General features: G+C 36.4%; 1 protein-coding gene across 2 annotated transcripts in view; it reads left to right on the plus strand.

Annotated features, from left to right (window-relative positions):
* The window catches only part of SLIT2 (slit guidance ligand 2), a 245,792-nt gene that overhangs the window by 18,108 nt on the left and 209,250 nt on the right, over positions 1-18,434 (plus strand). For both annotated transcript variants that reach the window (XM_088131411.1, XM_088131412.1), the window contains exon 4: positions 8,805-8,876. In XM_088131411.1, coding sequence (XP_087987537.1) covers positions 8,805-8,876 — 72 coding nt within the window. The remainder of the gene's footprint in view (positions 1-8,804; positions 8,877-18,434) is intronic.

Genomic DNA, 18,434 nt, shown 5'->3' on the forward strand with positions numbered 1-18,434 from the left:
ATTACATTCATTTGCTCATTATAGTTCAGAGCTTGTCTTCTTTTAAACTGGGATATTCTTTCATTCATTCATTCATTCATTCATTCATTCATTCATTCATTCATTCATTTTGGGTACCACCTGAATCTGGGCATGAATAGCATTGCCCTAATATCCATTTTGGTCTTTTTGTAAGACATCTTTAAAAGGGACATTTAATTGTAGAAGAATGAATCTTAATTATGAAAAACTGAAGGACTAAACTTAACTTTTGGAAATAAGAACAGCCAGGCTTTCCCTAAATGTATTCTCCCAAAGCATCTTTTTGCCCCAAAAGGAAAATACACAAAACCAGTATTTGTTTCTCTGCCATAGAAAGGAGGGAAAGAAAACAGCTATAAGAGAATGGCTAAACCTCCCTTCCTGCTGTTCCTCTGAACCCTGCCAGCTTGTCATATCTATGTGATTCCAAAAAGAAAACAAATAGAAGTTACAATTATTATGATCTGTATCTTAGATAGAGATTAGAATTGTCTCTTTAGTATGTGGCCTTGATGTCGCTGATGTGTAGTACCTCTTCTTACCTCTGCCTCAAGAGCAGCTCACCCATGTCCAGCCTTAGAGAGCATCCTTTGGCAACTGTTAAGATCTCACCAGGACAAACCACTGACAGTGAGACACCAGTAGCAGCAAGCTTCCTCCAGTGGTTACCATCTTTTTGGCATTGTTGCTTTTGCTTTTTCATCCAGATGACTGAATAGTAATGGCTCAGCAGCCAGTGTGGCAGAAATGGATGCGGTTCTCCGAGGGCAGCAGCATACTGTAGGCTTAACCACATGAGCAAGTGGCTGTTTCTGACATCCACCAGGGATTACTGGTCCAGCATCCTTCTTTTGATGTCCCTATAATAGATTGAAGGGAGAAGATGCTACTACTTGTGGAAACCTAATAAAGGAACATACTGAGCTGACCCTGTCCACCCACCCATCTAGCCCTGGGTTTCCATAATGGAAAATATATGTAGCTCAAGTCTGAATTGTTGGGTTCTTGGTCCTCTCTGAGTTTGGTTCTCTTCCTGCAGACATTTCATTCCCAGGCTAGGTAACATCGTGGAAGGAGAGAAGCAAGGATCCAACTTCTGGATTTGGTGGGTGGAATGTGGAGACAACATAAATGTTTAAGTATCTCTGTAATTTCAAATATACAGCTACTACTTAGGATTATCATGGGCCTACAAGGGTGGTAACCCCTTTTGTCATGTTTAAGGATGTGTAAGTGGTTTTCAGTTTGTGGCCTGTGTTAGATTTGCAAATAGTTATAGAGGTATAAAGGAATGTAGCTGCCCGTGGGGAATGTATCGGCAAGCCATAAAAGTGTGACTTGGTGAAGAGATTACACAGTCCTGAAAAAGAAGGAAGCATGAGAAAGAAACTCAAAATAATTCCTTCTTGATTTTTGTTTAGTATAAGATGGGATGGAGAAAAACTTGGACAGGCTTTCAAGATGATGTTAATATACTCTACAACAATAAAGTAGCATTTCCTTGCAATGCCTGTTTCTTCCCCTGACCCACCTCAAATGGCTGACAAGTGGACAAGGTTATTCTTGTAGTGTCATTGAATGTCTGGAAGATTGTAGAAGAGAGGTCGAAGTCTGCATCTATTGCAGATTGCTTTTTGATTTGGAATACACGCAAGCTCTGTGGAAAATGAAATAATAGCTTGCTGACTCTTGTGAAAGGACACCTTTTGTGCAATGTAAAAAGTAGGAAGTAAGAAACCCATAACATTTGATTAGGCCTCATTGTGACAATATGGTCCATCATTAGTTGAGCTTGGACTACAAGAAATTACCATATGTTGTAATTTAGGAAATGACCCGCCTCACCTGTTCAAGACCTCCCTGGCAGTTATCAATCAATCCCTTTCTCTCGACAACTTCTTAATTGATGAGTAGCTCTTTAATTGATGAGTAGCTCTTTGGCTTGATGTTCCAGATTTCAAACTGATTTGTTCTGATATTTATCAGGATGCGAGTATTCCCTTTATGACGCCCTGTACCATAGCAGGGGTGATGCTAAAATGAATAGATGTCAGTGAGAATCACTGAAGGATGTTTCTTTTAGTATCCTGCTTGTATAAAGGTACAAGTGGATATTACAGCATAGCAAGAGCAGCTTTCTGTAATATCTGCTTTTTAATCCTATTTTTTAAAGAAAAAATTTGCACTAAAGGAGAAGACCATAAGCATATCTGTTTGCAGTATCAGTTTCAAAATTCTAAAGTTTTCCTTCCTCTTAAAAAAAAAATTGTGAGATATGTTTTTAAACGTTACAGATCCTCTTAGTAATTAGGAATATATAAATGAAGGACTTTATGCTTCCAGGTTTTTTTTTTTCCTGAAGGTAATTAATAAGCTAAGAATAGCTCCTGAATGGGCTGGGGTGGGCATGGGGAGAGCAGAAAGCAGTTGCTCTTTGTTAATGCAGATGGAAGCAAAGTCTTCCATTGCTAATGTACACATACCAGGCATTTTAAATCTTGGAACAGAGAGAAAAATTTTGTAGCTGATCAGTTAGTAAAATATAGCTGCTCTTTCCAGATAACTTCAGGATCTATAACAGGTTCCCCCCCCCCCCCAATCACAAAAATGACAAATTTTCAGTTTAAATGTTTACCTACAGCAGAAGCAAAATTATATAAAAGGCTCAAGAAAGGTTGTTAAAGAACTAAAAAATGTGTACTCTGTCGTTATCCAGATGTTTGTGTGTTTCATAATTAGAATAAAGAAATTAGCCAATTTGGAAAAATATACATGGAGTTTGATTCATTTGGCAACAGAATGTTTTAGCAAAAATTTCCCAAGTGCTGATGTGCTACTTTACTTGGACTTTTCTAATGAACCCTTGTTTGGATAGCATAAGTCCTTTTTTTTTCTCACGTTATACATATATTCAGTTTAAAACATTCTCTTTTATTTTTTGATCTCTTAATTGGTCACAATAGTTAGCAAGCAAGAGAGCAACTCTAAATTAAATCTGGGAACGCCAAAGAAAATCTGGCGTCCGACTGACATTTTCTTTAACCTGCTACAGGCTCTTAATATAAAACATTCTCTTTTCCCTGTAGGCTTTAGTTATGCTTCTTTCCAGGGAATGTAATGTAAAGCAGGTGAGGGCCAACTTTGGGAGCTGTCTCTGGAATAAGAGGGTGCAGGGCATGATATTGAAGATCCTGTGTACTTTTTGCTAACTGTAGTCACTTCAGTAACGTGTTTAATTAATCTGAGCCCAGTTCTCATGAGTCTAGAAGTCAAATTGCAGCGAGAAGTCCTGTTTGCTCTTTGCAGACCTTTTTAGAAATTCCAAGACAGGAAAGTTGTTTATTTTTCCCACATCTGTTTTGTTCTCATTCTCTGAGACAGTGTTTGCTGGATGCTCTCGCTCTCTCGCTCCCTGTGTCTAACTGCTTAAATCAGCGCACTGTTGCAAAATGTCAAAATAAGTGTAGCGGGATCTCTTTTATTAAAAAAAAAAAAAAAAAATCAGAGTGAGCGTTGTTTTACTTGCATTTTATTTCAAGACTTATTATCTTAGTCTACAGCAGAATGAATAAAGGGCCAAACTGAAGTGATAGCTTTGAATCACATGGAGGATTTATTTATTTATTTATTTGCTGTGCTTTTAAAACCAACCAGGATAGTTTTGACAGAAAATTTAATTCCTAATAGGAAATATGTCATAGTACATTAAAATATGAAATGGTTTCTCCTGCTTGTTGAGCTTTCTTAAAATATACATCTGTAGCCATCTTGGAATCCTCACGACGATAAATCTGTCTCAGAAACGTAAGACGTGTGATTTGTTTAAAGAACTGATTACTTTCAGCTACACTCCCATAAAACTTTTATGGAATTACTTTTTTCAATAATACAGCACTCTGTTTGAAGTATTGAGCGACAGTCTTTGAAATGGTTACCTTTCAGCTCTTATACAGCTTGTGACAAATATTTAAGCATATATTTATTTATTTCTGCATTTCTGCATGATCCAGTTGGGCATCACTGCTGTAGGAAGTAGGTGCATCAAAAGGCTTTAGCTGTGGATTTATCAGGCCAGTCTGGGTTAATTCATATAAGAAACCCATACAAGCCTTTGGCTGTGAATTCCCCATGGCATAGTCCTCCCCAGTGGGACCCTCCTGAAAAGAAAAAAAAAATCTTGGTCCCTTTCCTTTGCTTATGATTGAAAATATTTATCATTTAAATAATAAATCACATTTTAATTGTTTTGTAAATATTCATTGTTTTTTAGCTTTGCGGTATGCCGCCTAGAGTCCCTTGTTTGTGAGATGGATGGCTATATAAATATGAATGAATGAATGAATAAATGAAACAGGACATCTTCAGCTTACTTGGAGCCTCAAGGTGGCCTGTTAGTTAATTGGCACTAACTATTAGAAACTGGGAGTGGAAACATGGGGTTGAAGTCGTGGGGGGCAGGAAAAGAAACATGCCGTATGCTGTACCTCTAAGCTGATAGCTTTCTGTGGGCCGGACCACTCCGTTAGAAGAGGTACGTAGGATAGAAAATGTTCCATTGCATGTTTCGGTCTATAATTTGCCACTTTGGTGATGAAATTCATCAATAACGAATGAGTACAATATAAGTCAAACTGGAGAACTGTAAAGAATACAATACCAATTAAATATGCAAATCTATATTTTTAGATAAGTAGTTCCATAAAGCACATAGATTCATGTGCTCAGATTTTTAGAAATGCAAAACTTAGCATACAATCAATTTTCAGTGGCTTCACTTTTTTTTTATCTTTACAATCAGAACTGTACATCTTACTGAATGGTCATGTTTTGAAATACATAGGAGTATTCCAATAAAAATATGTCCAAGAAAAGGTTTTGAATTTGTTTGGATGTAGCATTTAAACTACAGGAGTGAACTTTACTGATTTCCTTCCCTCCCCCCCCCATTAATTTTTTCAGTTCAGTTGTTTTTTGCTGTTGAAGAAACTTTTTTCAGTTTTTTATGCAGTAGGTCAAATTAATCACCATATCCTTTTTTATTTGAGTTTTAAATGTAAGTCAAATGTGTTAAATCACAGCTTTATCCATTTGAGATAGTAGATATTATTTCAGAAATGCTCAGGGAAGCACTCAGGATCCCAGAAAATATACATCATTCTTTCATTCTATTTATTAATTCATAACTGGATGCTGATTAGCCAAATACGGCATTTGAATGGTAGACTGTGAAAGATGTGTGTTCCTGATAGGAACAAACAAAACAAAACCAAAAAAAAGACTGAACAAGATATTTATACTTCACCTGAATAGAATACACGATTTCTCTGTCCCATACTTTTTTGCCTGTCTTTCTTGATTTTAAGAAAGTGAATCTTTTCCCATGGTGCTCAGCTTCCTCATCAGATCTACAGTATTTTTTACTTGTGCTATATAAATGGTGGAAATGGACATATTGTTGTTCCATATTTTTCATAGAATCAGGAAGTTGGAAGGAGTTCTTGAGGTTATCTCATCCAGCACCCTGCTCAATACAGGGACCTTCTCTTTCCTTGGAGAACTCAGGAGAGTTGACATGGCACAATCTCCTCTTCACAACCACCAGCAAGCAAAGTAGCCTGGGCCAGGAGAGTGGCTGGCCCACAGTCACCAGTGAATTTCTGTAGCTGGGGCTGGAGTGTCCTAGTCTAACATCTTAATCACACTTGATTCCTAATTGGTAATTACCAGCCCCAATACCAGAGGTATTGGTAGGTAAAAGAGGTAGAGGTAGGTAAAAGTGGCGAATAAAGCAGATAAGTGTAAATGTTATCCAGATGAAATGGACTTATAATTTAGAAATCTAGTAGGACAAAACATGCCTCAATCATCTATGCACAGAATTCTGCCTAGAACCCACATACATCTAGGTGCATGGAAGGCAGGAAATGAAAGGTATATTTTCTATACTCTCCGGCAGCTGCACCAGAATTTTCAAGAAAAGAGCCAAGTGTCTTGGTCCTCATTTCCCCTTTTTTGAAAATTAAGCTCAATAGCATAGAGTTCAACAAACACCATCACTGCAGGATTTAAAGAAACTGTTAAGATCTGGACAAGTGTTATATATCCCTTTACTGCCCTCTTGTGGTAGTCCAGATTTCTGCAGCCTGAATTTATTGTACTTTCTTTGTTTGCTTTTTGTGAACTGCCCAGAGTCATTGAGAGTCAGGTGCCATGCAAGTTCAATAAATTATTGTTGTTTGCACAATCAGCCAGATGTTTAGACTGGACTTGGCATTTTATCCACCTATTTAGTCCTTCCCAAGAACCTGGGATAGGCAGATGTTGTTTGATGGTGTTAGAGGTATTGTCGCAGGATGTAAACTGTTCCAAGTAAAGCTGCCTTTTGCAATTGACTGAAGGTGATTTTGTCAGTGCCAATGGTCTTCAGACCATTGCTCCAGATGTTTAGGGATTATTATTATTATTAGGTAGTCCTGGCTAAAGACCCTTTTGTTCTTCTTAATCCAGTTCTCTTGGATGGTTTCATTGCTCTGTGATGTGTGTGCTTTAACTGTTGATGCGTTTTATTGTTTTTATGCACATTATTTTATCTGTGCAAGCCACTTTGGAAGAGATGTTCCCCTTCTAGGAATACTTTTAATACATCAAATATCTAACAGAAAGTCAGTGAAATGCTTGAGAATTACAAGTCAGACCTACACCTGTAGTATTATTTTCCATACCTACTATTTTATTTCTAAGCATAATTGATTTTGACTTGACAGCCCTGAACTACATGCTTGGACTAGAATAGATTAAGAATCACTTGCTTTTATTCAAATCAGTCTGAATACTAAAATCAAGAGTGGTGGCCCAAATTTGCTCTAATCAAAGGAAATGCTCCTTTCTCACTTTTTGCTCATAGGTATCCAAAATGGAGTATGTAGACTTGTTTATAAGCCCTTTAGATGATACACAATGTACTAATGCATGTTAATATGTTCCAAATTGTTTTTTCCTCTTTCCTAGAGTTCCTATTCATTCTAAGAGGACCTATATTGCAAATGCTTTGGGTATTGTAAAAAGAAAAACAGGGTTGTCTTTGTTTTTCAAATACCTGTGGACCTGAATGAAAGTGACCTACATCATAAGGAGTATATCGAGGATTATTTAATTAGTATATCAAAGGTGTTTTGATCCATATTGTTTAAATTTGCAACAATAGTTTTATGAATCTGACCATCTTGAGTTATGTGAAGGCCTTAACACTTACCCTTCGTTCAAGGAACATTTCCATGTCCATGACAACTGTTCCCCCCCCCAAGTCTTCGCAATGTAAATAACCCATAAAAATTATAGTTAGCATAAGCAGTTAAAGAAATAATGAGTCAAGCAGTTTGGAACCAATTATGTAGTTTGAGTGTAGAGAAGATCAAGGCAAGCTTGTTTATTGAATATGGTGTAGGTTTGGCTATATTAATGTTTATAATATCTTGTGTTTGAATATATATATATATATATATATATATTTATATATATATATATATATATATATTTGATGATAGGAAGGAACCATGGTAGTAATTGTTCTTGCTTGAAACAATGTGAGGGAGAATATTAGTTTCAAATTTCCAAACTTTTTCTATAAGAAATTGTGGTGAACCTGATTTGCTACTAACAAGTCACAGGCTTTTCTGCTACTTTGCACTTTTACTCTAAACTTGATTGGGTAAGGGACATTTCTTTGATGCTGTACAGACTGCTTTGCAATCCATAATTGACGCAATCCATCATGTCCCAGAAAGGTTGGCCTATTTGTGTTCTGGCCTGATTATAAAACATGTTATGTCTCCTGTCCAATCCTCAGACTAAGATTTGCGTTTATCATTGCTTAATGTATGCTGAGTTGGTCCTCTTGCTTGGGAGAGCACAGTTTAATCAGAAATGGTATCTTAGGAAATATCAAAAGGGCACCTCAGGAAATTAGCCACAAAAGATTAATTTCCTGGATAGCTGGAACACAAAGAGGAATCAAAGGATAGGTTTCCTTGGCAGGATAATGTTCCATTATGAGTGATTCTTATGGCAAATCTTGAAGTCAAAATTAATGGCTTTTGGCATATGATTGTAGTTTGCCCAATATCTCCTTTCCTTATACAAACCCGTGATTATTGTACATCTTGTGGGTTAAAATAGGTTCTTCATTTGAATACTCCTGAGGTGATGGCATCTTTAATACTTAGTTTCCATTCAGAGGGACTCTGTTAGGACATAAAGCATGTCTGCCCATCTTCTCTCACATAGGCATCCCTCCGTTTCCTGTCTGTCATAATGTTAGGGATTTTGCTGGTGTTTTACAACTGGAAAACTCTCAGTGATTTGCTGCAGCTCCTGTCAGTTGAATTGGCAGTCCTCTTTGAAGGAAGATGAATTGCCGTGGTTCTCTTTAAATAAAATCACTTTCTCCTTGTGGAAAGTCATTGTAAAAGCCTGCCAGTAAGAGAGTCTCTCTGCTTACTCCTCACGCTGTCAAACATTACTTGTTGATATGGAAGAGTACAAAGAAGTGCGAATTTAACATGTTGATGTGCATGTTACATTCATGCGTATAAATAAAATGTTAAATTAGCCATGCTTTTGTGACTTATGCTTCTTAGTGTGACCCTTGTCATTAAAGCTGCCTTTTCAGGGCATGACCAGTTCATGCTAAAATGTCTAGTTTTGACACCTCCTGGTAGAGTTCCTTTTTTTTAAAAAAAGAATTATTTGAATGATAACCCTTTCTTTTCTTTTTTTTCATAAAGGAGGCTAAATAGAAATAATCTTCAACTTCTCTCTGAGTTGCTGTTTCTTGGGACCCCAAAACTCTACAGACTGTAAGTAGATGTATTTTCTTGTTGGTTTTGGAAGCATTTGACATACTCCTTTATGCTCCTACCTTGTAATTTTTTTTTTAAAAGTCCCACAGAAAGCACTGTGGTTGCTCTTTTTCCTTCCTGATGATGTGTATGTTTGTCCCAGTTGTTGTAGCTGAGTAATATCTGAGTGAATCTGGCTTAGAGAAAATCTGGGGCTTCCTCATTTACCATGGCTTTTTAATGATGTGGAATACATTCTGGAATGAAGACTTGCTTAAATGACTTCTTTTTATATGCAAAGGAAATAGTTTAAAGAAAACAATGCTGATGTACTGGTTTGAAGAAAGCTAGTATTCTAATTCATATGTGCTTCTTGAGTTGTGGGATTATATATACTATATATATGTCAACCAACATATTGGAGTAATGAGATGCATGAATTCCAGAGAAGGGAAACAAAAGAAAACATGTATATGATGTACCGTATCTGATGGTGTCAGATACTGGGATACATACATATAGTGATGCTTGCTGGTGTTATGTCATTGTGCAGATATCCTTTTGGCATCATCATGGTTTGCTCTGAGGCCACTGATCAAAAGTGTTGCATTTGGTTACGGTCTGTCAGTTGCAAAGCTGGGGCCTAAAGTTTCATACCTGTTTCCCAGGGCCAATGCTACTTTGGCCTTCTGTTGAACAGATACCGTCTTGCAGTGTAATAGCTCATGTTTGAAACTGAGACACACCTCTGAAGAACTTTGTGGTGATGGTTTGCTGTTCAGAAGAAAGAACAAAACAGGAGCCAAAAAATCCCACCAAACTATGCAGTGGCCAAAACCTCTTTCAATCCTCACAGAATAAAGTAGTAATATAAACTTTACAAATATACATATAAAACCTTCCCTGAGTAAGCAAGGTAGATACGTTCAGTAAAAGGTTGTGGTGAGGCAGACATCTCTCATCAAACGAGCATATCTGATATTTAAAAATATCACATAATGGTGGCATCTCCTGTGTTTTCAAGGAACACTAGACAAATGTGCTGAATTACTAACTTTAGTATTACGTAGCTCCATATTGCAATATGGGTAATAATTACTGGTAGAGTCAATATTTTAATTTTTCTCCATTAAAGATAAAGTTTCAGTATTTGCTGGATTCTCAGGATCTGTTATAATTATTTCATGCATGTTGGAAATGCATGATAGGGCATGCTTCTTCGTTAAGGTATCAATTCTATCACAAAGTAAATTCAAGTGGGTGTACTTATTATTAGTCTGTTCTTATTATATTCTGTGTTGTTGATTGTATTTTGAGTTTTGTAAATCACTTAGATTTGCCTAGAAGAGGCATTAAAAATTCTGAAATAAATACATTGAAATTGAAGTAGAAAAGGTACTTCCTTAAAACAGTGTTTGTTTTAAAATCTGGTATCCCACATCATGACATTTAGCGTTCTATTTATTTTAAATCTGTACAAGTCTGCAAAGTATTTTTATAACTTTTTTCTATAAGGTATATGGTGTTAATGTTAGCTACATATTGTTCTGATTGTTCTTCTTTGTAAATGAATTAAGCTTTCTTCCCAATACTTTGTTCTAACAACTTTGGGACTTGGTAGCAAAAATTGACATTTGAGTAGATTCACAGATCCATGGATGTAAAAGTCAAAACAGATTTGGTTTGATGTACACATTCATACAGTCTCTCATCTACAGGGCAAACCAAGTTCCTACCCCTGCAGCATTCCAGAAGAGGATTAATTTAATTTATAAAGCTTATGAAAATATAGATTTTTATGAAAGAGAGAAGCAGTTTCATTTATATAGATTTGTAAAATAAATAGAACTTTAAGGGAATGTTTTAGTAGTATCAAATAATTTTAAATAGCCAAAAACTCTAATAGCTTTAATACTATAGTTTCATGAATATAGCAGCATCTACAAATTAGTACGGTGGAATCTTGGAAACTCGAACATATTACAGTTATTCTTTAAGGCTTATTGTAGGCCAGACTACCATGATAAGTGTCTTTAAGCCTTGTATTAGGACAACTTAATAAATATAATAGAATAATTTACCTCTATTCCTAGAGGCATGTTTTTCTTCAGATGAAATGCTATGATTTGAGAATGTTTATATTTTAGGTCATATTTAATTGCTTACATGGTATTCAGTTAATCAGCATTTTCTCTGCTACTTTGTATACGACAAACCTTTGAAAGTTATTAAAGCTGTCTGTGGGCTTCTCAGGAATAATCATCTGACATTTACAATTAAGGAATATCTTGCTAGAGAAAGAGGTTCGTATGCTTGTTGCTTAGTGGAAATGCCACATTAAGGGAATGCACTGTATAGAGAATATTAGACACGGTTGGATGCTGTGAGTGGCCCTGTATGCGTTCCTTTGCTGCCTTCTCCAATTTCTCTTTGGCTGACTTAAGAGCAAACTGTGTGCTTAGGTCAAAATGTTTCTCTAGAAATAGAAATACAGTTCAAGCTTGTTTTGGGCCAAGAGACCAATTTAAATAGCATTACGATTTATCCAGCCCATTAACAGAACCCTGTAAAATAGCATATATAATAGTGCAGAAACACAGTGCTACAAGCAGTTGATGACCGGTGAAAAGTAGTAAGTTTAATGTTTGGGAAATAAGACTTAATACTTTAGCCTCCCCAAATACCTTTACTGGAGGGTGTCGTTGCATTTCTTATTTGATTTAAATACTCCACAGTTAATAATTTCCTTTAGAAATACTTTTTGTGACCCACTAACATTTACAATACAGCTTAATGCCAACCCTGCTACAAACAGGGTCAGAAATGTTTAAATCACTGTTGTGCTGTTAGATTGCCTGTGTGAATGCTCACTGCTCTGTATGGTGCATATTTGAAGAGCACTGAAGCTGTGCATAATGATTTCTGTGTTCATGCCTCTTGTTCAACAAGTATTCTGCTGGAATAGCATACGTTATCTCTGGCGACCCACAGTAAATGCATCAGCAAAGAACCTTTAATTCAGGAAACCATTATAGCCTCATGAGTGCTTATCTGAGACAAATAAGTTTTGACTGCTTAATTTGACTGGTTAGACCACAATTCATCAATTGCCTTTTGCTGCAGGGCACAGATTTGGCAACCAAAGTGCACTTAAAAAAAAACTGTAGATCCTGTATTCCTAAATACAGGAACTACATAATAGATAGTTTAATAGTTTATTTAAAAGTCATCTAGCTTCCTTTCACTTGACTTTACTTTTTAATCACTTAAAAATATTACCAGGAGAAGAGTTTCAGCTTAATTGGGCTTTGGGTAGAGCTTGGATGGGTCTCTGTTGAAGCCTGTCTAAAACTCTGCCAGTTAAACCCTGGCTCCAGTAGTCTATGGGGGCGAGTTGCTGCAAAGCAGCAAAAATTGCTACGAAGCAGCAACTAATATCCAGCCCGGCCCATTAGGAGCTCTCTCCCCAGGATCTGTCTATGCTGGGTTTAGACAAAGCCTGAAGTGAGGCAAGGAAGATCATTTTTGACCTTGATATGTGAAGGTGGGGTTTACCACCTCACATCTTTCTACAGCAGGTTCATGGATCCACTTTTCATTATGCCTAAATACTTGGATCGTATACTTGTGCTCTGATGCTCACACTGCAACACTTAAGCACTTTGCCCCCTTGGCAGGGAGATTCAGTAATAGCCCCTATCCAGAATAGGTACGAATACGTAAAGATTCAGATGCTGAAACTGAGATGGTCATGCAGGTATTCCTGACCTGCCCCATCTGTCGTCCTTAGAGGATGCAGCTAAGACCCTGACCGGTTCCAACAGGCCATTGTGCATTTCCTATTAAATGAGCAAGTCTGTGAAATTTCTAGGAAGGCGGCTGATTTCTGTGCCATGGCAAGGGGGCTCAGAAACCATGCAACACAGTTCAGGTAGGCTTAGCTCCTACTGCCAGAGGCTTTTTATTCTGGCTACTTTGTATTTTAGTGTGGCTTTCTTTTTTTGGGATCTACAAATGCAAATTCTTTATCTATTTATTTGTAATCAGGCTGCCACACTCGATCGCTCTTTGGCACTGATAGTGCCTAAGCACAAAAGTGCATGGAAAGCTTTTGCAAAATTCCTCCTGAGTTAATTTCTGCCAGCTATGATTAAAGTGTGTGGTACTTGATGTGTCAGGCACCATAGCTGCCCGCTTTATTTTACTCCTGGCCTCTTTAGCCCTTGCCACAATAAATCCAACAATGGTTACGCAGCAATTGCAGGTTACAGTTGCCACGGTTACCGTTGTCCAGTCGTATCGACATTATTACTCATCGAGTGAGTTACCATGATAGCTACTGCTGATTCCTCTTCCTGGGAACGCAAAGGAGATTTGAAGCAGAAGTGATGAAAGTTCTTTGAGGACTGTTACATTTTTTAAATGAACAGTTCTGCTTCTTGCACGTTAGTACCGGTTTAGGAGCCCCATGCTAGGTTGTTTTATTTTTATTTTAAAATGGTGTGTACTTGGAGGAAGAATGAAAATGTGTGCATGCAGATAGCTAATATGTAAGCCCTGCAAAATGTATGTTCTGCAAAACAACATCCACAGAACCCAAGCAATTCCGTTCGTCTTCTTTGCATTGTCATACATTCTTTTGTTCAAGGACATTATTCATAATAATAATTCCAGCAAAATCACTAATTACTTTTAAATTGCTTTAAGACCAAATGCCGTTAAACCTAAGAGGTGTAAAAAGAAGGAATGCTCTGTTGTACAATTTAGTATTCTCACCTTTCAATATTATTTTGTTTGCCAACGCACAATGTAGTGATTTGCAGTTTTCCAAAACTTGTTTGATAAAAACCAGGAAGCATGCACATTTATTAGCAACATTTAAATTAGAAGTGTTTTTCTGAGAAGGCCATGACATTTATACATATGGATACTTTTTTACATGTTATGTGCAAATAGATGCTCAAAGCAGCTTGTACATCATTTTGCTTTTGTTTGATTTAAAAAGACTGTTAAAAACTAGTTGTTTTGTAATGCGACTACAATAGAAAGTTGTACTCCATATGATTAGTAGGAGTTGAACTCTATTATGATTCACCTAACAGCAGTGTTTTAGGTCTTGTTGCTCAATTGGCAATGGAAAATGTTAATCTTTTTTGTGTCTGGACTATCTAGACTGGTTATATTGGGGACAGGATGCTGAATTAGAAAAACACATGCTCTAGCCGTTATCTTGAATGTTGAGTATTCTTCATAATATTGTGGTACAAATTTCTAAATTGTGTCTCTAAAGTTTGCTGTCGGGAGAATTTTGTCCTAGGGATGTTTTTCATTTATTTTCCCTGTTGAAATACTATTTCTCCCTCCACCCCACTTCCATATGGTTTGATGTCTTAAAATTAGCAGTATAGCTTTGCTTGCTTGTAGATTAAGGTATTCTTTAAAGTGTTTAATCTATAATATGGCATTACTTTGCGCTAACATCTGCCTGCAGCATAGGTCTTCACATTTTTGTAAAGCCAGCATAAGGTAACACTTTAGAACCCTGAGATGATGCAAAAGTCAGAAACCTCATCATAACCACTTATTTTCTGGCTTGTGATATCTTTGGTTTCTGATACAACACATGGTATGCATTAGAAGTGGACTTCATCATAATAATATGCAATTGTGTCAACTCCACAGATGCCTTTAATGTTTTATCTTGGCCATATTGTGGTTTTTTAATTTTTAAAAAATTAGTTTTTAAACTTTAGAAATACACTTCCACAGTAACTAATCCTGTTTAATACGAATAGACGTATATGTCTAGAATGCAACTATTTCTTACTGGGCAACAGAGGCTAAATTTCCTTACACAATTTGCTGTGTTCTCAAATGAAGTCACGTGAGAGTCATTTTAAATTTTCCTCTGAAGTTGATATTCCTTCTTGCTTAAATAGAATGCTGCACATTTATAGGCAAAGTAACACTTTAAAAGTTGTTTCCTTAAAATAGCAAATAACAGCTTTTCATAATGTAGCCTTTTCAACAGGTGAGTTTGGGCAAGAATGACTATAATTTAGTTTCTTTTAGCATGCAGATGGTGGGTTGTGCAGGATTTGTGACCTTCAGCTACCATTGCTGGTTGAAACAATATCTAGAGGGTGACAGATTTCCAAATGCCAATATATGCACTGTATTTATTTATGATATCCCAGCCACTTCTAATTTGAAATGTTCAGCAAATAAAAAGGGCTGAAGGTGAATCTCTCTGAAATGAACATTCAGAAAGTTCTTCATTTCATAGCTTCACAACCAAGTTTTCATTAACTATTTTGTACCTCAGCATGTTATTTATTGTAATTTATTTATTTCAATGCATTATGCATGTTTTATTAGTATATAGTAAATTCTTGATTTAGAAGATCCTGGGTTAGTGGACTTTGGAAACAACAAACAAAATCTGTTTGGTATCTTCTGCAGGTCTAAAATAACATTTGTCAGTGAACAGATATTCAGAGTCTATTAGACGTTCTTCCCTCCCCCATTAAATAATTAAAACAATGGTTTACTTGTATTTATATATTACTCTTAGAAACAAATGATTTCTAGAACAATGAATAGCATTTAGATTTAGTCATAACTAACTCTTGTTGAAATTAATGACTTAATTAGACATGATGACTAAATTGTCTTACTGATTTCAGTGGTGATCCTTCTGATTAATTTAGTGTGAATACTACCCATAAAAATAATACTAACAATTTTGAAATGCAACATTAGAAGAATACAGCGTAGATGGAGAATAATTAAATCTCTAATAATTTATATAGAAGGCAGATTCAGTTAATTTTGTTTCTGTGCTTATGGTCCATGAATCTCAAGCCCAGCAACAGGGAAAACTGTAGTATTCATTTGAAAAGGAATGTTATGCTATTTATTTATTTATTTATTCATCAAATTTATATGGCTGCCTACCTCATAAAAAGTGACTCTGGGCAACATACAACAATTAATAAAACAAGAAATATATGAAAACAATCATTACTAAAAGATATATAAAATCACATGGCACAAGAGAGAGTTAAATATTAATCACGGTAATGGAGGCACCTCAAATTCTTACTGGTCCTGATCACATAACCAGTTTTGAGCGACTTCTGGAGCATTACCATTTCGTTTTATTTTAATTTAATTTTAATTTATAAAATTTAAAATACAATTTAATTTATTTTAGTTCAGTAAGGATCAGATCCTTGAACTATGAAACAGGAGCAAGTCTGCATTACACTTAATGGCCAAAAGTTGTGAAACTTTGCTTCTTCTGTTGGAGTGAACTTTAATACACATATGTTTAATTTGTTTGAAACAATTATTTAAATATAACCAATTCCGCTAGGATATCTCTAGAAGGAAGAAAGCTTTGGGGTAAAAGACATATGAAATCTAGGGAGAATAAAAGTTTCAAAAGCCATATTTGACTATCCACCAGCATGTGAAAAGTCAAGGCAATATCTTGAAGGGCAAAAAGGGACAATAAATTACAGCCTTAAATATAATAGAAATAAAGTAATATTAAAGAGGTCATCTTGACTCTTGGTTTGTACTGAGTATTTATGTGTACCAATGCCATTTTGTTTTGTTTTTTAACACGAGAAGGAAATGAAATCAGAATAATGCAGATGGGCATCCAACAGCAAGCTCTAATGGTCGTGAGAGATTAAAGCCTGCAGTAACTGAATAGCTGAGAAAGTCTCAAAGGAAAGTTGATTGCTTCCCCTCCAACTGTTCAAATTGATTGAAAACCCCCTAATTTAAAGTTCTGTTTGTTCTGTGTCTTAAACTATCAGAATTTCTTTTAGAACTGGAGGAATACTCTGAAAGAATCCAGGGATAAGAAGTCATTGCTGGCCAACTATTGTTCTTAATCCTCACAAAATGCTGAAGAAATTAAATTTATTCTTTATTGCTCCAAGTGTTACCTAGGTCACTGGGCGATGGGAAAATTGAACTGGAAGTTGAGTGCTGCAATCTTTGTTTTGTGTCGAGATGCTTAACCTTAGACACGACAAGGCATCTTAAGAGTGTTGTGGGAATGAGGCTCAGCATATTAACACTAGGAGTTTTATTATCCTGGATTTATAATGGGATGTGCTGTCACTAGATGAAAATGTCATGTTTACATTTCACGATTAAATGATCATTTAATTAACACCTAAGGGTTCCCCCCCCCCCAGCAGGGGCAGGGGGCTAGGACTTCTAAATTCTTTTCAGCTTTTATTGTTTCTATGGAAGGATTTACTTCTTTCAATACAAATTAAATTTTTTAAGAAAGATCAGTTATAATTTTTGTTAAGCTGCTCTTTGAGTTAAGAACTGTGCTTCAAAAATAAATGCTAGGGGAAAAAGGTTTCTGATAACTGGGTCTTGAATAGATTCCTGTACTGTCACATTTCATCATCGCAAACAGAATAAAAGAAAATGGGCCCAAATGCGTGTCTACTTTACGGATTCATTTGTAACTATCCAAATGTCAAGGAAGGCTTTGTGAACAAGGCAGACATCATGTAAAAAGCACAAATTGCTATAATTCATGTTTATGGTAGAAAAGTACAGTGGCCCATCTGGGAGAATGAAGCCTGCCTCTAGCTTCAAGGAAACAGGTGCAGAGATTTTGGAATTAGGCTCTTTAAAGTTTTTTTAGAGAAGGAAATGCCTTCAATATTATTTGTTTTGTACAGAGTTAAATGACATTTTCAGGCAAAGGAAAAGACCCAACATTTCTTTCTCTAATTACTGTGATTGGATAAGTATCCATATGGTTGGACATTAAATTGCTGGTCACTCAGCTCCAGCCCTTTCATCTGCTCATCTGACATTTTATTGAGAAATACAATGAAAGCTGAAAGTGGATTTCCTTTGTCCCCACCAGGCACAATGCCCCTCCCCCCATTTGTTTAAAAAAGTGCTCTGATTCAGATCTGTCATTTAGGAGATACCCAAATTGGTCCCAAGCGTGTTGAAATTGTTGCCCGTTTGTATCAGAATTCAGCTGTCTTTGATATAGCCTCTGCTTCAGAAAGGTTTCAGATTTTGGTTTATTACAGAATAATAACTGACCTGCTATGGATAATGAAGTGGTATATTTCCTCTGTTTATTCTTTTAATGTTTACATGGAACACTGATTCAGGTATTCAAGTTCGCATGAAATCTCTGCAACTTCAGAGTGACCTTTATTCATTTATTTATTTTGTTTAAAAGATTTATATGGTCTCCCATCTTAAAACACAACTCTGGGCAGCTCACAACAGCAATAAAACTCCAGAACCATAAAATCCATAAAAAGGTAAAACCAAAACCAAAACCCAGTGCCTCAGTCAACTCCTTGGGTTCTCCTGATAACCAACACAAGTCACCGTCGCTCTGTCCCAGCACCTGGGGGAAAAGCCAGGTCTTGATGGCTTTCTGAAAGGCTAAAAGAGTAGGGGCCTGCTGAAAAGCCAGAGGAAGGCTGATCCACAGGGTAGGGGCTGCTACGGAAAAGGGACACTTCCGAGGTCCCGCTAGATGGTAATATTTAAGCAAAGGGACCTGGA

This window comes from Python bivittatus, unplaced genomic scaffold (assembly GCF_059951505.1).
Source record: "Python bivittatus isolate LINGU-HERP-01145 unplaced genomic scaffold, Pbiv_v1 ctg000960_np1212, whole genome shotgun sequence".
In the NCBI taxonomy this organism is placed as follows: Eukaryota; Metazoa; Chordata; class Lepidosauria; order Squamata; family Pythonidae; genus Python; species Python bivittatus.